Genomic DNA, 17,710 nt, shown 5'->3' on the forward strand with positions numbered 1-17,710 from the left:
CAGGAAGCTCCTGCTGAAAAGTCCCTAATAATGCCTACGTCCCTCTAAGGGGACAGAATTATTTTGCTCTAGAACACTCAGAGTAAGCTGCCAAGCTAAAAAAGAAAAAGGACAAAATGTTCTGTTCTCCCTCACCTAGTTGGAGAGTGTTTATTTGGGGTGCTGTTCTTTCCCTATTAAGAATAAATATTTGTATTTAAGAAAACACCAGCCACATTTCCAAAAAGACCTTTAATATCCCTTGAGTACATTTCATTCTCTGCATCAGCGATTTTAAACTTTCTATCTTCTGGTTAACCTTTCTAACTGATTCTTTTTCTGCTGAGGAACTTTTTTGGGGTGCTGCAGAAGATTCTGAGGAATAGACCTTATCTCTATATTAAGCTACCTTGTTGAAGTAGTTTTCACTTTTTCATTCCTTGTTACCTGCACTGCTCAAACAGTACAGAACTAGAATGTGATAACACTATTAGTAGATACTATCTTAGGTCCATGGAGCAGGTTTGTTCCTTATCTCATAATTTCATATAGGCAAAAATTGTTCTAGAAATTGGCATACATATTGGATTACTGAAAAATTTCTGTTTGTTTTAAATGCACCTGAGTAATCCCTGGGAAAACCTTGCTGTTCAAGACTTGGAATAAATCTTATTCTGTGTTCACTGTCTTCAAGTGCTTTCCCACTGCTCTTGCATGTCTTCAACAATAGGGTTCCTGATTAAAAATAGAATGTGTAATTAAAACTGAGTATCTCTTTTACACGTAATTAAAAATACTTCTTGGGACAAACATTGAACAGAGTTATTGAATGTATTTCAGTTAATGTGTTAATCTGTGAGTAACGTTTTAATCTGAGACTCGTTTTCAGGTATTATGGCAGGTTCAAATAGGTCTGGAGATCTTCGGGATGCTCAGAAATCTATTCCAACTGGAACAATTTTAGCCATTTCAACTACATCATTTATCTGTATCCTTTTTATGCAATTTCAACAACATCCAATCTTCATTTCTGTATTTAGCATATATAGTAGCATATTGTTAGCTATCTCTATATACTTCAAAGCAAATAGCTAATACTATATATAACAGCAGGTCCTAGTTTTAGCAGAATTCTAAATGTTTCATTTAGGTTTTAGATCTTTATTTATTTTGTTTTTATTTCGTTTCCAAATTCAAAATGAATAGTAGAAATGTTAAGATAGAGCTAACCAAAGCTGAAACCATTTACCTCTCCGTGAATAGGGATGAATAAACACATCCTTGGTTATTTGGCATACATACCTCAATTTGTCTCATAAGTAAAAATCTATGGAATTTAAAGTATTCTGATAAAGTTGCAGTAAGTAGAGCTACACTAGAAGGATTTCATATATATTGTGGGATTATATGAAAAAATACCTATTAGCACATTACAAATAATACAATTTTGAAATTTTATGGGAAAGGGGGCTTTCCTTGCACCTTTTTATTTTATGTATTTGTGAAAACAGAATAATGAGAGCTGAATACAAATGTGATGATTTCTGTGGGAGAGTTAAACACATACTCCACTCTTTCTCAACAGGTTTATGTATAGTTTTTTTCAAAATGTTCTATAATGCCAGTGTACACAGAGCCTTAAGGAGCACTTCACCCAATTTAAATGCTTTAAAGTTCCTTGAGTTGAATATTACAGATCTGTCCTGTATAATTCTTTTTGGAGCCTGCATAGAAGGCGTGGTTTTGAGAGACAAGTATGTAGAAAGAGCTTTTCCCCAGTTCTTTTTAAAACCTGTATATTTACAAGTTAAGATAACAATATTTTAAGTGAATGAATATGTGGAATGAGAAAGTAAAATACTAGAGAAGCTTCTTTTTGGAACAGATGTCCTTCCTAAGCTGCATTTTTGTTCATCATAAGAAATGTGTGTGTGCCCACACCTCGATATTTTTCAGAAAGTCAGAAACTCAGGCTCTGAGTTTTTAAGATTGAGTTAGTGGGTTTGTAAATCTGTATGATTTGCTTAGCTCTCCTTGTTTGTTTAATGTTGCATGTGTTCTTTCCCCACAAGATTTGGACAAGCAGTTAATGGAAACCTAGTGATTGGTACGTTGGCATGGCCCTCTCCATGGGTTATTGTAATTGGTTCATTCTTTTCCACATGTGGTGCCGGTCTTCAGAGTCTCACTGGTGCCCCCCGGCTACTGCAGGCAATTGCAAGAGATGGCATTGTACCATTTCTTCAGGTGAATTTCTGTGTTTAGTTTTTAAGCCTTTTTACATCTTTGCTGTAAAAGGAATCTTTTGGTAGCTGTTTTACCCAATCAGTTTAACTGTAGTTTTGCCCCACTTGTGCTGATGGTAGTGGCTAGATTTAATGATAAGTTTCTGAGGGAGAGCAGGACATTAAAAAGCTTACGATGCAAGGGAAGATCTAATATCATGGCAGCAGTCAAGCCACTCTGTGCATCTGATGAAGTGAACTGCAGCTCACAAAAGCTTACGCCTTTTAATAAAATTTATTAATTGGAAAATGTGCTACCAGATTCCTGGTTTTTTGGATCACATGAGGTTCACTCCATGTACAAAAAGCTATATTAACTAGCCCCCCAAAGGGGGAGTTGTGAAAAGATGCACTACTAATCATGGGCCTCCAGGAAAATGTCTTGATGGTCCACTTCCTCCTTGAAAAGGAAAACACCCTGTTCAGTTCTGCTTTGCTTAATTTCCATGTCCTAAAGAATGCCCTATTTCCACTTTCCGGTATGGATTGGAATTTCAAATGGAACATATTGTGGCTACTGTATTAAGTCAACCATTGATCGTGTCACCTTCTGAAAACTGATTCTTTTGTTGGTGAGAAGCACAACTGAACTGCATTAGATTAAGGTGGTGGAGAGGAGATGGGGCCAGAAACCTGAAGGTATATTACTCCTATGCTTAGATAGTGCTAAAAAATTAACTGATGCTTGCCTGACCATAGCAGCAATCCTTACAGACTAATTTGACCTCACTTCACCTGCTGTGGCTCACAGAGCAATTCAGATGGGCTAAATAAAGCAGGGGACAGTACAATAAGTCTGTTGCTGCTGCTTGCTAACTATAACTGCAGCAACAGTTGCTGCTATCATGTTTGCCTGTTGCAAGAATATTATTTTCATCACATCACCACCTGAATGACATAGTATAGGTCACAATCTATGCTAGCCACAACAACAGAGCAGTTGTTATTCCAGACAAGTGACGAAGTGGTAATAGAATTAGAAAGGGGACAAGGAGGGAGGATCAAGTCAAATCAAGTATGTATCATTAAAATGAGTCATATTACTTGTCTTCATGCTTGTAAGGTAAGACAAAGGGAAATTTTCAGGCTCAGGACACAGATCAAATTCTGTGTAACTTTTACTGATTTCCAGTTGTAATTACAGTTAGCAGATTGATGTACAGAACTGAGCCGTTCCTGCAGTTTATTGACTATGTTCAGTGTAATAAAGGTTATTGTAAGTAGCTGGAAACCTAGTTTGAAATTTATTATAGGTTTATTAGATCTGGACTGCAAAAATCTGGACAGTTGCAGCAAAGAATTAGTTTTCTGTATCTCTTTGTGTAATCTAATGAATGTCCAGAATTTTGCAGCCCAGAGCTGGTAGCCCTAATCTGTTAAAGCCAGTTTGGTCTAGTGGTTAAGGCAGCAGGCTAGAAACCAGGAGACTGAGAATTCTAGTCCCACCTTAGGCATGAAAGCCAGCTGGGTGACCTTGGGCCAGTCACACACTCTCAGCCCAACTCACCTCACAGGGTTGTTGTTGTGGGGAAAATAGGAGGAGGAAGGAGTATTTGGTATGTTTGCTACCTTGAGTTATTTATAAAAATGATAAAGCTGGGATATAAAATAAAAATAATAAGGTGGCATACATGTGTCTACTTTTCACTCTCTGAGCCTAATTTTAATCAGAGTTTATATGTCTGGTAAACCATGGGTTGTTTAATAATGGACTACTGCAAGAATTATCAAAGTATGAGGATGTCAGCCCCTTGGAGAGAAGTTGCAGTTGTTTCGAAAGCATGGAGCAATGTTGAAAATGCTCCTGCTTTAAGTGAGAGCACAGTCCAAATTCTTGCAGTTTTGCCCAGACAAGCCCACAGGATACTTGCCCAGGGAAAACAGATTCCCCATTGAATGTTGACTAAACCCATGGGTCTGATCATCAGTCAAAATCATCCACCAACCACAGCAGTTTTACTTAGTTATATATTTATTTAGGTGGGGAGGGAGTTTGACACAAAGTCATTTATCGTCTTAGGGATATATGATACCAAAGTTTGAAAACACCTGGCTTACTGAAGAAATCAAAACTGGCTTAAGTTCTCATGATAAGCTAACCATAAATCATGGTTTACAACTGCACTGACTCTGTTCATATTGCATGCTAACCAAAATCAAATCACTTTTCAAAATATTCTGTGATGATAATATTCTGTTTTCTATTTGTTTTATGCAGCTTTGCATTATACTGTAATGTAAATATATTTTCCATAGCATACCTTGAAGGTAAAACTATCTCACTGTGAAAAAGTAATGATTAGGTTTTTGGGATATGATGAACCAGGGCAAAATGGCACAATACTCTCCAGATGATTTTGACTGCATCTAGCACTGCCCTTTACTGTTGCCTATGCTAACTAAAATCTCTAGAAATTCATCCAAAACTATTACGAGGCCTTTTCTTTAATAGACCTTCTATTGGAGCTGATCTTTTCAAAGCCTTTGTGATAATCAGTTTTGGTTCTCCTCAGAAGCTGTTCATTGGAGCATATTCATTGAGATTGCCATAGAGCAGAGAATGTTATTTTCAAAATCAAGGGTTTTTTTTTCCTTTCCTCTGGCATCTGATATGATATAAGTAGTCCTCATTTTATGACCATTCGTTCGGTGACCTTCAAAGTTACAACAGCGCTGAACAAATGGTAGTTAAGATCAGTCCTCGGAGTTTCACCCATCCCAGCACCCCCGCAGTCACATGATCGCAATGTGGGCACTTGGCAACCGGCTTGCGTATATGGTTGGTTGCAGTGCCCTGCGATCATGTGATCACCATTCGTGACCTTCCTTGCCAGCTTTCCCAGAAAGTCAGTGGGGAAGTCGACAGGGAAGTTTGCAAGTCACTGGGGTAAATCTCCCCCACCTCCCCCAGCCTCTCTGTGCTTGCGTTGTACTGGCCACTTGCGCACCCTCGCCAAGGCTCGCCATGCCTCCCTTGCTCCCCCTGTGCACCCTCCCCAAGCCTCACCACACCTCCCTCGCACCCTCTGCGCACCCTCCCTGAGCCTCACCATGCCTCCCTTGTACACCTTACCCAACCCTTGCCGTGCCTCCCTCACACCCTTGCGCACCCCCACACACCCTCACCATGCCTCCCTCACACCCCCTCCCTGAGCCTTGCCATACCTCCCTTGCGTGCCTCCCTTGCACCCTCATGCATCCCCCAGCAGCAGCCACTTATCTGCCTGCCAGCCTGCTTGCAAGCCACCTGGGACTTGCAACTTCCTTCCCGCTTCCCCACTCACTTGGTTGTGGAAAGTGGCAGGAAGTTGCCTCACCTAACGACTGTGGGATCCAGTTAATGATGGCAACCAGGACTGTAGGAATTGCCATCGCTAAGCGATGCGGTCACACTTTGCAACTGCATTGCTTAGCACCAGAAGTTCCAGTCCCAATTGCCATCGTAAGTCAAGGACTACCTGTATTCCAAAGATGGCATGCCAATCTAAACTCGAAGAATATGCTCATTTTGAACTAAGCTGCTTCAGGTTTATGACTTTCAAAAATTATAGAAGATAATAATTCTACTTAAGTTGATAATTATGTTTGAACCGTGTATCTTTTCAATAAACACAATTATGCTTTTTTTAAAGGTGTTTGGTCATGGAAAAGCAAATGGAGAACCTACATGGGCTTTGCTCCTCACTGCGTTTATTTGTGAGATTGGAATTCTTATTGCTTCTCTGGATAGCGTGGCTCCAATACTCTCTATGTATGTATGTCTATGTAGATTTTAATGTATTTGACTTGTAATTTATCTTAAAATTATTTTAAAAGAACAATATTATTTTTAGGAAGCACTCCAGCACAGTTGGATATCAAGGCATAGAAAGTTCCTGAGACAGCATCAGAAGAACACTGAAAAAAAGACAAAATTAAACGAACAACTTTAAAAGGAGTAGAATTGCTAAGAAAAAACTAAAGCTAAAATTGAAGAATACTAGGCAAAATAAGATATTTTAAGGAGTCAGGCATACATATAAAGAAGAGTACTGCAATAACAAATGCAAGAGATAATGTGATGTTTAGTTACATCAAAAAGGAAGATAATAATTTTATATTAAAAGAAACAATGCCAGGCATTAGCAGTTGAGTAGGTAGGCTGGGAAAAAGAAAAAATGAAAAATGGATCAAGAATTTCTCCTGCAGATATAATGCAGATTCTTACTTGCATTCGTAACAATATTTACACTGTTGATGATTTGAGATTACAGTTCTCATAAAGTGAGAGAAACTGCATATTGTACTTGTTCTGGGACTACTGACCAAGCTCTCACTCCACTTATGTATAGTATGTCATTCTGTCAAGGATTTCCTATCAGCAGCCGGTAAGATGACACAATGTTGTTGGGCAGGGTGCTTGTGTGACAGAAGAATATGTGTTCAGTAAGAGGGTGCCAAGGGATGCTAGGTCTGTGCCCACGTGTGCTTTTTACTTTTTACCCTTTGAAACTGGATTGCTGCACTGTATTATCAAGCACTCTTGTTGCGTACGTCCTCACAGTTCCTTTGCATGGCATGAGGTTGCAGCGCATTTGTAAACAACCCCACAGTAGGTATAGCATGCCAAGAAATATAAGTTTCCTGGTTCCAGTGGCTGTGAAGGAGGAGAAAATCCCATCTGTAAAGTTGACATAGAAACACAGGTTGGGTGTGTGTGTGTGTTTAAACCTTCTCCAAGTAATGATGGATTCAGGAAAAGGTTTCCTCTTTCTTTCACTAACACAGATGTTAAAAATCTGGTGGAGAAATAGCACTCTTACTTGTTTCTCCACTACCAGCCTTTTACCTTCTTTTACCTGCAGGGATTGCCAAGAGCGAGCAAAAAACTCATAAAACACAAGGTTGAGATAGGCATTGTAGTATATTACGGCAAGGGAGCCACTTTTTATTGTAACTTTGTGAAAGTGTGATGTAGAATCACCCTCTGACAAGTCATCTCTTCCTTAAGACCTCAAAATTCAGTCTTTGTGTTAGTCTGGAATGAACCTTTGCTTTTTTGGAACTGCAGAAAGGCAGTGAATCATATGCAACATGGCTTAAGTACAAAACCTTGACAGACTTGTTGTACCATTAGGAATCTTCGAGATTCCCATTTCTCTGTGTAACCTTGTCCCCTTCATTTTCTTTCCCTGAAGTATCTCTGTTCCCAAGACTAGAGTGAATAGTGCTATTCATTTAAATTATAAACATGTTTTCTTTCTAGGTTTTTCCTTATGTGCTATCTGTTTGTGAACTTGGCATGTGCAGTTCAGACTCTCCTCCGTACACCAAACTGGAGACCTCGTTTCAAATATTATCACTGGTACACCATTTTCTTTACTAATATAATTCTGGAAGCATTTGATTTATAATTTTAGTGTCTTCCTTTTGGGGGAGATTGGTGGTGATGGAAATTTGAAATATAAATAAAAATAAACAAATTATATTTTTATTTACAGTGGGTGTCTTAATATTTCAGCACTCTGTAAGAGAGTACAATTTTGTTTAAGAAACAAAGGGAAGAGTTGTTTCCCATTATTCCATAGAAGCGCAGGAGGGTAGATAACAAGAGCAAAATATTACTTTTGACTGAACAGAATATAGGAACTGGTAATATCTTACACTGGAAAATTAAAAAACAGACTTCATGTATACTCTATCAGTTATAAATGTTCCTACAAAATTTATGAGATTTATTTTTAATTCTAATATATATTCTAGTTAATTGATAATCTAGTAGTGGATTGCACTGGAAATTTCTTATTTAGTATAGAGCATTTATGTATGTATTTATGTAACTGGGCTTAAAAAATCACTGTAAATGAAACCAACTCTGACTGGTATACATCTCAACCTTTGTAAATTAGATTAAAACAAATGGTACACATTACAATAAAATAGCATCACCCATAATTCATAACAATAATAATACATAGAAAAATATAGCACTGGAAATCTGATTCATTCAGTAGTAACCAAGCAAAAGACAGTTTCTATTGCTAGAGGGAACAGATTACACCATTCTGGCACCCAAGGCCTGATGAAATAGCCAGGATTTAATGGATTTGTTTTTTAACCAGGAGGGAGGGGTCCATTCAGATATCCGTGGGAATGCTGTTCCTTAAAATAGGGACAGCATTTGAGAAGGCCCACTTGCATAATTCCCAAAAACGACAGTGAAGGGACACAGAGTGAGCCCACCCTATTAGATCTGAATTTCATCAGATTCTAATTATCGGGAGAAGGTGTTCCTGCAGATAATCCAGTTCCTGAACCATGCAAAGCTTTGGAGGTGACAAACGAACAAAATACATCAAACTGGAACATATAACAAACCAGTTAATAGCTTTGCTTGTAGTATGAAATGCATAGCTCTAGATTAGAGAGAATTAGTATCTGATGAAACATGCATATATTTCCAAAAGAAAAGTGGTTTATGGGTATGTCTTTGGAATGATTCTAAATCATGGCATCTTCTATTTAGAGAGACAGCTTTGTGTTACAAATTTAGCATTATAATTTGTGGACACTGGCTCATTTTGTGACATTAGAGAACCATGTTGCTTAAGGTTGTTAGAAGAGAACCATGTACATCACACTGAGTTCCTTGGGAGAAGCCAGGCATAGCGATATGATTAATTGTTGTATTTGCATTACTCTGTGAAGCATGTTACTGAATAATGTTAGTTTAGGAACTCTTTGTCATTGTGTTAGATTAAGTAGAACATATACATAAATATGACCAACTAAGAACATGTTCCCTTTCAGGACTCTTTCATTCTTAGGAATGAGCTTGTGTCTTGCTTTGATGTTCATTTGCTCTTGGTACTATGCCTTGGTTGCCATGCTAATTGCAGGATGTATTTATAAATACATAGAATACAGAGGGTAAGCATACATATTTATTTAATGTTTGATTAAAAAAAATTAATATGACACATTTGGGGGAAAAGTAATTTTTGTGACATAAAAGTGTAACATTTAATTAAAAGTGTTATACTGTATATGTCATTTAGTACTCAATTTTGTGAAACTGTTCTTTAAAAAAGACACTGATTATATCTTTATTCCATGTGCATTTTTTTTGCTCTTTTGTGCTTTTCCTTTAAGAAACAAGAAAGAAACTGAACTGCATATATTTATGTTAGACATATTACTGGGAATATGGAATTGAATGGATTATATATAGCAGGAATAAGCAACTTGGTGCCCACCAGATGCTTTAAAATACAAATCCTATAATCCTTGGCCACTGCCTATGTAGTTTGTGCTTTTGCAATTTGTAATCCAGCATATCTGGTGAATATCAGGTTGCTACCCTGATATGTAGGTAAATATTACCTTGCATCCACTAATCTACTTATTACAGGGGCTCATAAATAAAAATAATTGACAATGTGGGAATTAGTTGTTTCATGACTGGAAAAAAAATCTAGTTATACAAACCTTTTCATTTTGGGGAAAAGTGCTGGAATGGGTTCATTCAGATTTCAGTGTATCTAAAAACAAGGATGAGCTCAAATCAAGACTTTTGAATGATTTGTGCTGTGAGCCGTTTATTTCAATGAAATGTGTTGTATTTTATATGTAGATAGATACAGGTATAGATATAGATATAGATGACAAATGTTACTTGTGATGTGTTATTTATATTGCAAAGGCTCTGGTCATCCATTCTGGTTACTCTGAAATCCACTAAATACTGAAGTATTTCTTTTAGAGGAGGATTTAAGGATGGTTTAAACAGACTGCAAAGATTACATTCATTTTTGTTCTCTGCTTTGCTTCCACCAGTCAGTAAATTTTAATCACAGATCTGTTAAAAAGTTGTTACAGTTTCAAGCAGTTTATCAATCCTGCATTCATGGACTTTCATTTATGTGAATTCACATTTGCTATATGTCAAAAAAACTGCCAGATGATAGCACTCAAGGAAATTACTTGTCTAAAATAAAGTATAAATGTACAAAGTTGTGCCCCTGAATTCCCTTTATATTGTCTACTGTATCAAAAGAAACTATCACAGACATATGGCATTTGTGAATCTCCCTGTTATTTCTTCTTTCAAGAGCTGAAAAAGAATGGGGAGATGGCATCCGAGGTTTGTCCTTAAATGCTGCTCGTTATGCTCTGCTTCGAGTTGAACATGGCCATCCTCATACCAAAAATTGGAGGTAAGAATGCATTCAATATTTAGCACATCAAATCCTATTTTCAGTTACCTAGGAGTGAACATAACAGAGACCTCACCTGTAGAATGTAGAGCAAATATTCCCCAGTATAACCTTTTTTCGAGTTTCAATTATTACATTACTTACCTGAATCAGAAACACACTTATACATATGCAGGAAAGCATATGTGAAGAAAAGTGTCTTATTGAAGCTTTTTCTTAACTCTTGCCTTATTGAGCTAATTAAACTCGAAGAAGAATTATTTAACTAGCCAGTGCCAGTATCCTGGTTACGGTATCCTAAATTATGTTTAAACAAAAACCAATTTGATCTTGTAGTCATACAGAAGAAGAGAGACAAAGAGCTTGCAAGATGAAGCTTATGGTGGCTCATTCCCATCATGATATACTTCATTCAGAAGCACAGACTTGTGTTGTGTATTTTTGATGAGATGATAATAATTATGGTAGTTGCTAATGAAGCTTTCTCTTTTTCTCTCCATTACTGCAATATATTACCTGCATGTTTTCAGTGTTATTACTCCTTTGTAATATCCTTTCCTATTTAATATTATATCTCTTGGAACTCTGTTCTGTATATTCTGAGTTTAATTCATCTCACTGTTCTTGTCTTTAAGAACTCCTTCATGAAATCTATCTTCCTCCTCCTCCTGTCCTGCCTTTTTATTTCCCTTTCTTGCTGTGTATGAGGTCCTTACCCACATCTTCCTCATTGTACTTTAGTCCTATTCATGACTCATCTTTGTCTCTGCACAGGCACAGATTGTAACCCTTGATAGAATGCTTGTCAACAAAGACCAAGTTCTAGAAATTAGAAATAGAAATTGGTTTTGCTCTCCAACACAGTGTTCCCAAGCTAAATTTCTTATGGTGCCCGAAGCATGACATGGCAAAAAATAATGGGTTTTACTGGTCATGCAGTCAGAGGCTAAGTCTGCTCCTGGTATTTTCAGCATTGAGAATAAAGCCTATAATATTGTGAAATGCTTTGTTAATTGTGTTGGAAAATTAGGATCATGAAATTGCATCCTCTGTAGAGTTTCCTACCATTTATTTTTATATTATACTTCAGGCCACAAGTCTTGGTTCTGTTGAATTTGGATTCAGAACAGTTGGTGAAACATCCTCGGCTGCTTTCTTTTACATCTCAGTTGAAAGCTGGAAAAGGATTGACAATTGTGGGATCTGTGCTCCCAGGAACATATATTGATAAATATGCTGAAGCTGAAAGAGCTGAAGAGGTATGTATATTTGAACAAGAAAATAAGAATAGTAAGACTTAATATTCATGTTTTGATTCAAGTATCACAAAACTGCCAGTGGAAATTCCTTCTTTTTATGTTAATTGAATATTGTAAAGGTTTTTGCTAGACAAAGAATTATGGCTGTTTTGTAAATTGTAAAAACACTTATTTGATAATAGATGTTCCTCTGTTCAATCTAGTCATCGCTATTTGAAAGATTGTGGGTCAATGCAGATAAGGTATTTGTAAGAAATAATTTCTCCTTATTCTTTGAAGTTTTGCAAGCTTCCAATAAAATCTCCCCTTTTTCAGCATTATATTTGCATTTGAGGTTGCCCATAATAATAGTGGTTAGGTTTAATCCTGACTCTATAACCTATGTTTGAAGATAATTAAAGGCCAATCAAGGCAGGGCTATCCTTGGTGCAACGATAACACTAATAAACTTGATGCTGAGGTAAGAGGTAGAAGTTTGTTTGTTCACTTACTTAATAATACTGTTTTATATAGCCATCCATCTCACAATCACAAAAATAACATCAAGAAGTAACCATAACCAACTTTATAGAATAAAATATATGAATATTGTATTAGATTCACTTTGTGGAAATTGAACAAATATATTTTCTTGCATTGGTTATTCATTTTTTAGTAGAAAACAACACTGAACTTTTTCGACAGTAGATGGCAGTAGCTGGAGAAGGATATTTGTTAACAGGGATGCTTCTTTCATTTGCTCTGGCAAGAATCACCAAATTCCTTATCACTATAAGTTTCTGATTTCTAATAGTAATAAAATGTATTGATCGATCAATCTTAGCACTATGTGAGGAAAGACTGTCCACTTAACCAGGTGATAGGAGCTCCCATAGTACAAAAAGAACAACAGCAATAAAGAGTAGGTTGCTGTTCAATGAAAGCCATCACCAAGTTAAGGTTGATTACCCTCTATATACTACGAGGAGAGATTTGCTGTAAGTCTGGTATTTAATTTTTCTTTAGTTGTTAATTCTTAACAATCACATAGCTAGTTTTTTGGCAGAATGTTCTGAATAACCTCGTCCTTCAGAACTTCCAGCATTGTACTCATCACCATTGTAATTGAGTCCATCCATCTTGGTGCTAATCAAGGAAGGCATCTTTAGCTAGAATTTATCAGAACAGTCCATGTTATTGGGATGGGGGAACATGCTATGCATAAAAACAACAACAGACCATGATTCATAGCAGATCCTGACCTACCTAACAAAGATAGTAGAAGATGCCTTGTGCTTCAGAGAAGCTTGTTAAAATTAAACAAAAAATAATCAGAAAGGCTGTTTACATTAGAACCTTCTCCAGTCTAAAACATTTCAGCCCAACATTTCTGTCCTGCATCACCATGTCTCTGTGGCCTTAGGAAACCCTATGTGCTTCCTCTACTTTGGAGTATACAGCATTATGACATAGTTCTGTGTTTTATTTCTCTTTTCCTGCTCATCAATCTGTTTTTGTGCCAGAAAGTAATTCATTGTCGGGTAGAAAATGGCAGCTTTGTGATAGGCAGCCAATGAAGAATATTAAAATGTTTAATATAGTCTACAAAAAAAATTCTGCTAATACATTTTGTTTACAAATTTTTTTCAGTTAGAAGTTATACAGAATGTTAATGCATGTTATCTCAGCTCTGCCATTTTTTCCACAAATTTTTTATAAGAATTTTATTAAGTTTAAAGCAAAAACTACAAAACAAAAAACTACGAAAAGAAAAATAAAAAAGTGAGAAACATTAAAAAAAATTAAAGATTACATAAAAAGTGACTTCCGACTTTCAACAAGAATATATAGCAATTTCCATAATCAATTCCTTACTCTATATCAAACCAAGATCACATTATTTCTATAAATCAATCCATCAGCATGCATAAAAATTACCAAGTACTTGCTCTTTCCCCTTATATTAAAGAAAGAAAGAAAAAATGTCTAAACCAGCTTCCCTCCCCTAAACACCTTTATTCAATTATTTCCTTCCTAACACTACTCTATATATTTCTATCTACTATAGTAAAAATCAAATTATACAAACATATAAATTGTCTACTTTTATAATTAATAATACTACAACCATCTTGACCCTATTAAACCTAAAACCAAGCAATTATTATTCTACTTTATAGATACCTTATAGATCTTAGAAATCAAACAAACCTTATAAAGAAACCAGTGAATCTTAATCCAAATCATTAAAAAGACAGAAAATCATAAAAACCTCATTATCAATCCAATTAAGCATTCTTAAAATTTTTACCCCACTTCGAAATATGTAAAAACATTTACATATCTCCATTTTACATATAAGGCATTTTTCATACAGGAATCAAACAGCCCAACTGCCCCCCCTAAACACTCAGCCTTCTCATCAAAAAAACCTCCCACAAAACAAGTTTTCTTCTCTCCCATAACATTTCCCCAGAAAGCCATAACAGTCCTCCAGAAAAACAGCTTTCTGTGTAGTCTGCAGTTCAGACTGCCGTTTTAACCTCTTCAGCATCAAAATGTAGTCTTCACCTGGCATTACTTTGATCTTGCTGTCGGTAAAAACACCATCTTTACCAAAATCTCCATCTTCCTCTGTAACATCTTCAGCCAGATGACACACTTTAGAAATAATATCTTCCCCAATGTCACGAATATTCTGCAGAATAGCTTGACGGCACTCTGAGAGAGTCTCTTTAAAAGTCTGCTTAAGCTCACAGCAAAGCACTGAGAAAATCTTGAAATCCTCCATTTTTTCAGGCAGTAGATTATGGCACCCCCTAGATACTTGACTCTTGCAGAGAGGAGTTAATAGGTTAATGAAAGAGGTCCAAATGAAATTGGCAAGAGAAAGCACTCTAACAATTAAGTTGTAGAAAAAGTAAACAGAAAGCTGAAGATTCAAAACGGCAAATCTGGTGTGTAGGAAAATATTCAATCCTTCAAATTTGGTACAAAAATAATAACAGGAAGGCAATTATATATTCTCAATCGTCTTTAATCTTTAAATGGGAAAACAAGCCAAAGCTTTAAAAAAAATTAAAATTTTAATCCAAAAATAAGGATAAGCACCAAGAGAGTCTGCTTTTTCTTGATGTAGAAAGCCTTTCTTGGGGTACATGAACTTAAAAAATATATAAACTGGGTGATTTAGAAATGGGATGGCTCGACCTACTGTCCCTTTAAGGCTACAAACGCGGTGTGGAAATGATGGTGTCCCCCACCTCCCATCATCTCTTACCGGATAGTCGCGATCACTGCGATTCTCTGGCTGCAAGATGGCGTTTGGAGAGCAGATGGGGTGATTCTGAGCTTTTTCTTCACATGAAAAAGCTCTGGGCTCCAGGAAAAAGCCTGTCAAGCCCCCAAAAAGTACATGTTGCCAGCTTTGCCTGCAGAGCCCGTGGACACAGCTGCTCCGTCAGCCATGTTCCCACCGGAAGTCGCTCTTGCACAAAATTTAAATTGATTCTTTTTCACATACCTTAAAAGGATAGAAAGTATATTTTTTAATGTATAAGAGCATAAAATAATGTGTTATTAACAGCTATGTTTAGAGAAGTTTGAATAGGGGTTTTTTTCCACTACGACAGGATTTGAACCATTGTCTGCAGTACAGAATTAGAATAAACTTGAGATAATTTGAAGCAAAATGCTTAGAGAAAAATACTTTGTTCTCAGCTTGTGTGAAGTCAGCATTTACTTAAATGTAGAATCCTCTTAAATATTTAACAAGGTAGTGACACTCAGAAGTCTGTTTGGAATACTTCCAGGAAAAGAGAATGGTTCAGCAGTTTGTAAATGATTGCTGATATAAATTTTTAATCACACAGTTTGATCATTTTAAAAGCAATATAGCAATTACTGTATTGTGTCCTAAAATTTAGATGGTATTTTGAGATTGTGCTTTGCTGTTCAAAAACAAAGTAAAAGAGACAGAATACACTGAAGGATGAACTTCAGTTGAGTAAAGAAGGGCATTTCAGCAATATTTTCTGAAGCCTGGCTAAGACTAAGTAGCTTACTTTGCATATAACCAATGTAAGAGATTTTGCATACATAATTATGGAATCGATGAAAACATAGGATAACTTTAAAACAAGGAGAAGCTGTAGTCTGTGCCAGTTTTCCTATGGTATAATATTAATTTATATTTGGTTCCGCAAACACAGGAGATTGCACAACTAGTGTTAATTACACCCAGTCTCCTTCCTTTTTCTTAGTCATACTAATTGCTAAATTTGCACCCTGTGTTTAAGAAGTAAATCCAATTTCCAGATAACAAATGTGATAATTGGTTCAATAATTCATTTCCTAATTTTTAGATCTTTAAATGTTTTCATTTAGCATGTGACTTCTTTCTTTCTGATCTAGCCATGGCACTTGGTCATTTAAACTATCGAACTGATTTTTCAGGGATACTGTAGTTTCATAGTTAGACTGACATTCACGAAGGCTTACATGATACACTAATCCTTAAAATGCTTTAAGATTCTTCATAATTTTTTATCATTTAAACACCTTTTATCCCAATTTGTATTTTTTCCCCTGAAGAACATTCGATCTTTAATGGGAACAGAAAGAACCAAAGGATTTTGCCAAATCATAGTATCATCCAGCGTTAGAGATGGAATCTCTCATTTGATACAATCTGCTGGTCTTGGAGGGATGAAACATAATACTGTTTTGATGGCATGGCCTCAGTCCTGGAAACAGACAGATAATACATTCTCTTGGAAAAATTTTGTTGGTATGTATGTTTTAAAGTTGATATGAGTAGGTTGAGAACTTATATTTATCTAATTGACTATCATGTTGAAAGTTTCAAAGATAACTGTATCCTGAAACTGAAGAGAATTTCACAGACAGTAATTAATACAATCCAATTGAATCTAAACACATTCCCGGTTTACTCTGTACTGAGTCAAACTCCTACTTAGCAACAGTATTGCAGGAAAGCATTCAAAAATGAGATTCCCGTATCTGGTCTCTGTGATTCATATGCAGAGAGAAATTCTTATAAATCTTACTGCATATCCTTCTGTGCAGTTTGGGGCTCTGGGTCAATTATGAGGTACGTTCTCTTGTTTTTTGAGGGTTACCCAATTCATAGTAGTGAATATCAGTACCACTCCAGCGGATGTGAATGTTAAGCTTCTTTCTGCTCCAGTAGATGCAAACTTCACAATGATGAGGACTGTTTTGCTCATCTCTGGAAGTGTTCCTTGCAAGCATGTTACCTTAGCACCATTCCACCAGGTTTGGGTCTGCCTCCACCTCTTCCATGTATCAACAAGTCTGTTAATTGATAACTGCAGGAAAACCTTACTGAATGGGTAACTTTTTCACCCCTTTCTCTGATTCAGATCCTCACCACTCACGTGTTCATTTCTGAGTGGGAGTCGCATCTTTAATCCATTAGCATCCAAGGATCCTTGTCTCCACCAGAGGTATATCAGTGTCTCATTAGTGAAATGATGATTTTAACGCTTAGGGCCTTCCAGGATCTATTCAGATGATAAGTAGCTCAAATTATATCAGATGATGCCAAGAAGGTGATGCTAAATCCACTCTCTTTTACACCTCACATTGCCTATTAGGCATTGATCTATTTGATTTTTATTATTGCAATCCACATACCAGAATACAACAGAGTTCAAGTGGACCAGTTGATCATCCACAAATGGACATTACAAACCATAACAATGGCTGTCACCTAGTTTCCCTGGGGCACACTCAAGGTAGGTAGCAGAGGCAGAACTGTTAGGACTTTCTATTCTCATGGAATGGATCTTTTCTGTACTTTTTTCTGCCAGTCCTCTGCTACCAGGATCCTTGCAAAAATCTCCAGAGAATTAGCCAGTTACATCTTCATTACCATGTAGTGGCCTCAGCAGCTCAGATTGCAGCTAGCTCGCTGAGAATATCTTTAGCTCCTGAGATAACCCTTCCTGCTACCCATCCACCAAGGACT

At 36.6% G+C, this 17,710-nt stretch overlaps 1 protein-coding gene across 3 annotated transcripts in view; it reads left to right on the forward strand.

Annotated features, from left to right (window-relative positions):
- Nucleotides 1-17,710, forward strand: part of SLC12A7 (solute carrier family 12 member 7) — a 115,509-nt gene that overhangs the window by 68,363 nt on the left and 29,436 nt on the right. For all 3 annotated transcript variants that reach the window (XM_063298728.1, XM_063298730.1, XM_063298731.1), the window contains exons 10-18: nucleotides 869-967; nucleotides 1,676-1,733; nucleotides 2,052-2,226; nucleotides 5,897-6,015; nucleotides 7,510-7,608; nucleotides 9,054-9,173; nucleotides 10,355-10,459; nucleotides 11,550-11,718; nucleotides 16,291-16,486. In XM_063298728.1, coding sequence (XP_063154798.1) covers nucleotides 869-967; nucleotides 1,676-1,733; nucleotides 2,052-2,226; nucleotides 5,897-6,015; nucleotides 7,510-7,608; nucleotides 9,054-9,173; nucleotides 10,355-10,459; nucleotides 11,550-11,718; nucleotides 16,291-16,486 — 1,140 coding nt within the window. The remainder of the gene's footprint in view (nucleotides 1-868; nucleotides 968-1,675; nucleotides 1,734-2,051; nucleotides 2,227-5,896; nucleotides 6,016-7,509; nucleotides 7,609-9,053; nucleotides 9,174-10,354; nucleotides 10,460-11,549; nucleotides 11,719-16,290; nucleotides 16,487-17,710) is intronic.

Source organism: Candoia aspera, chromosome 3, assembly GCF_035149785.1.
Source record: "Candoia aspera isolate rCanAsp1 chromosome 3, rCanAsp1.hap2, whole genome shotgun sequence".
Classification (NCBI taxonomy): Eukaryota; Metazoa; Chordata; class Lepidosauria; order Squamata; family Boidae; genus Candoia; species Candoia aspera.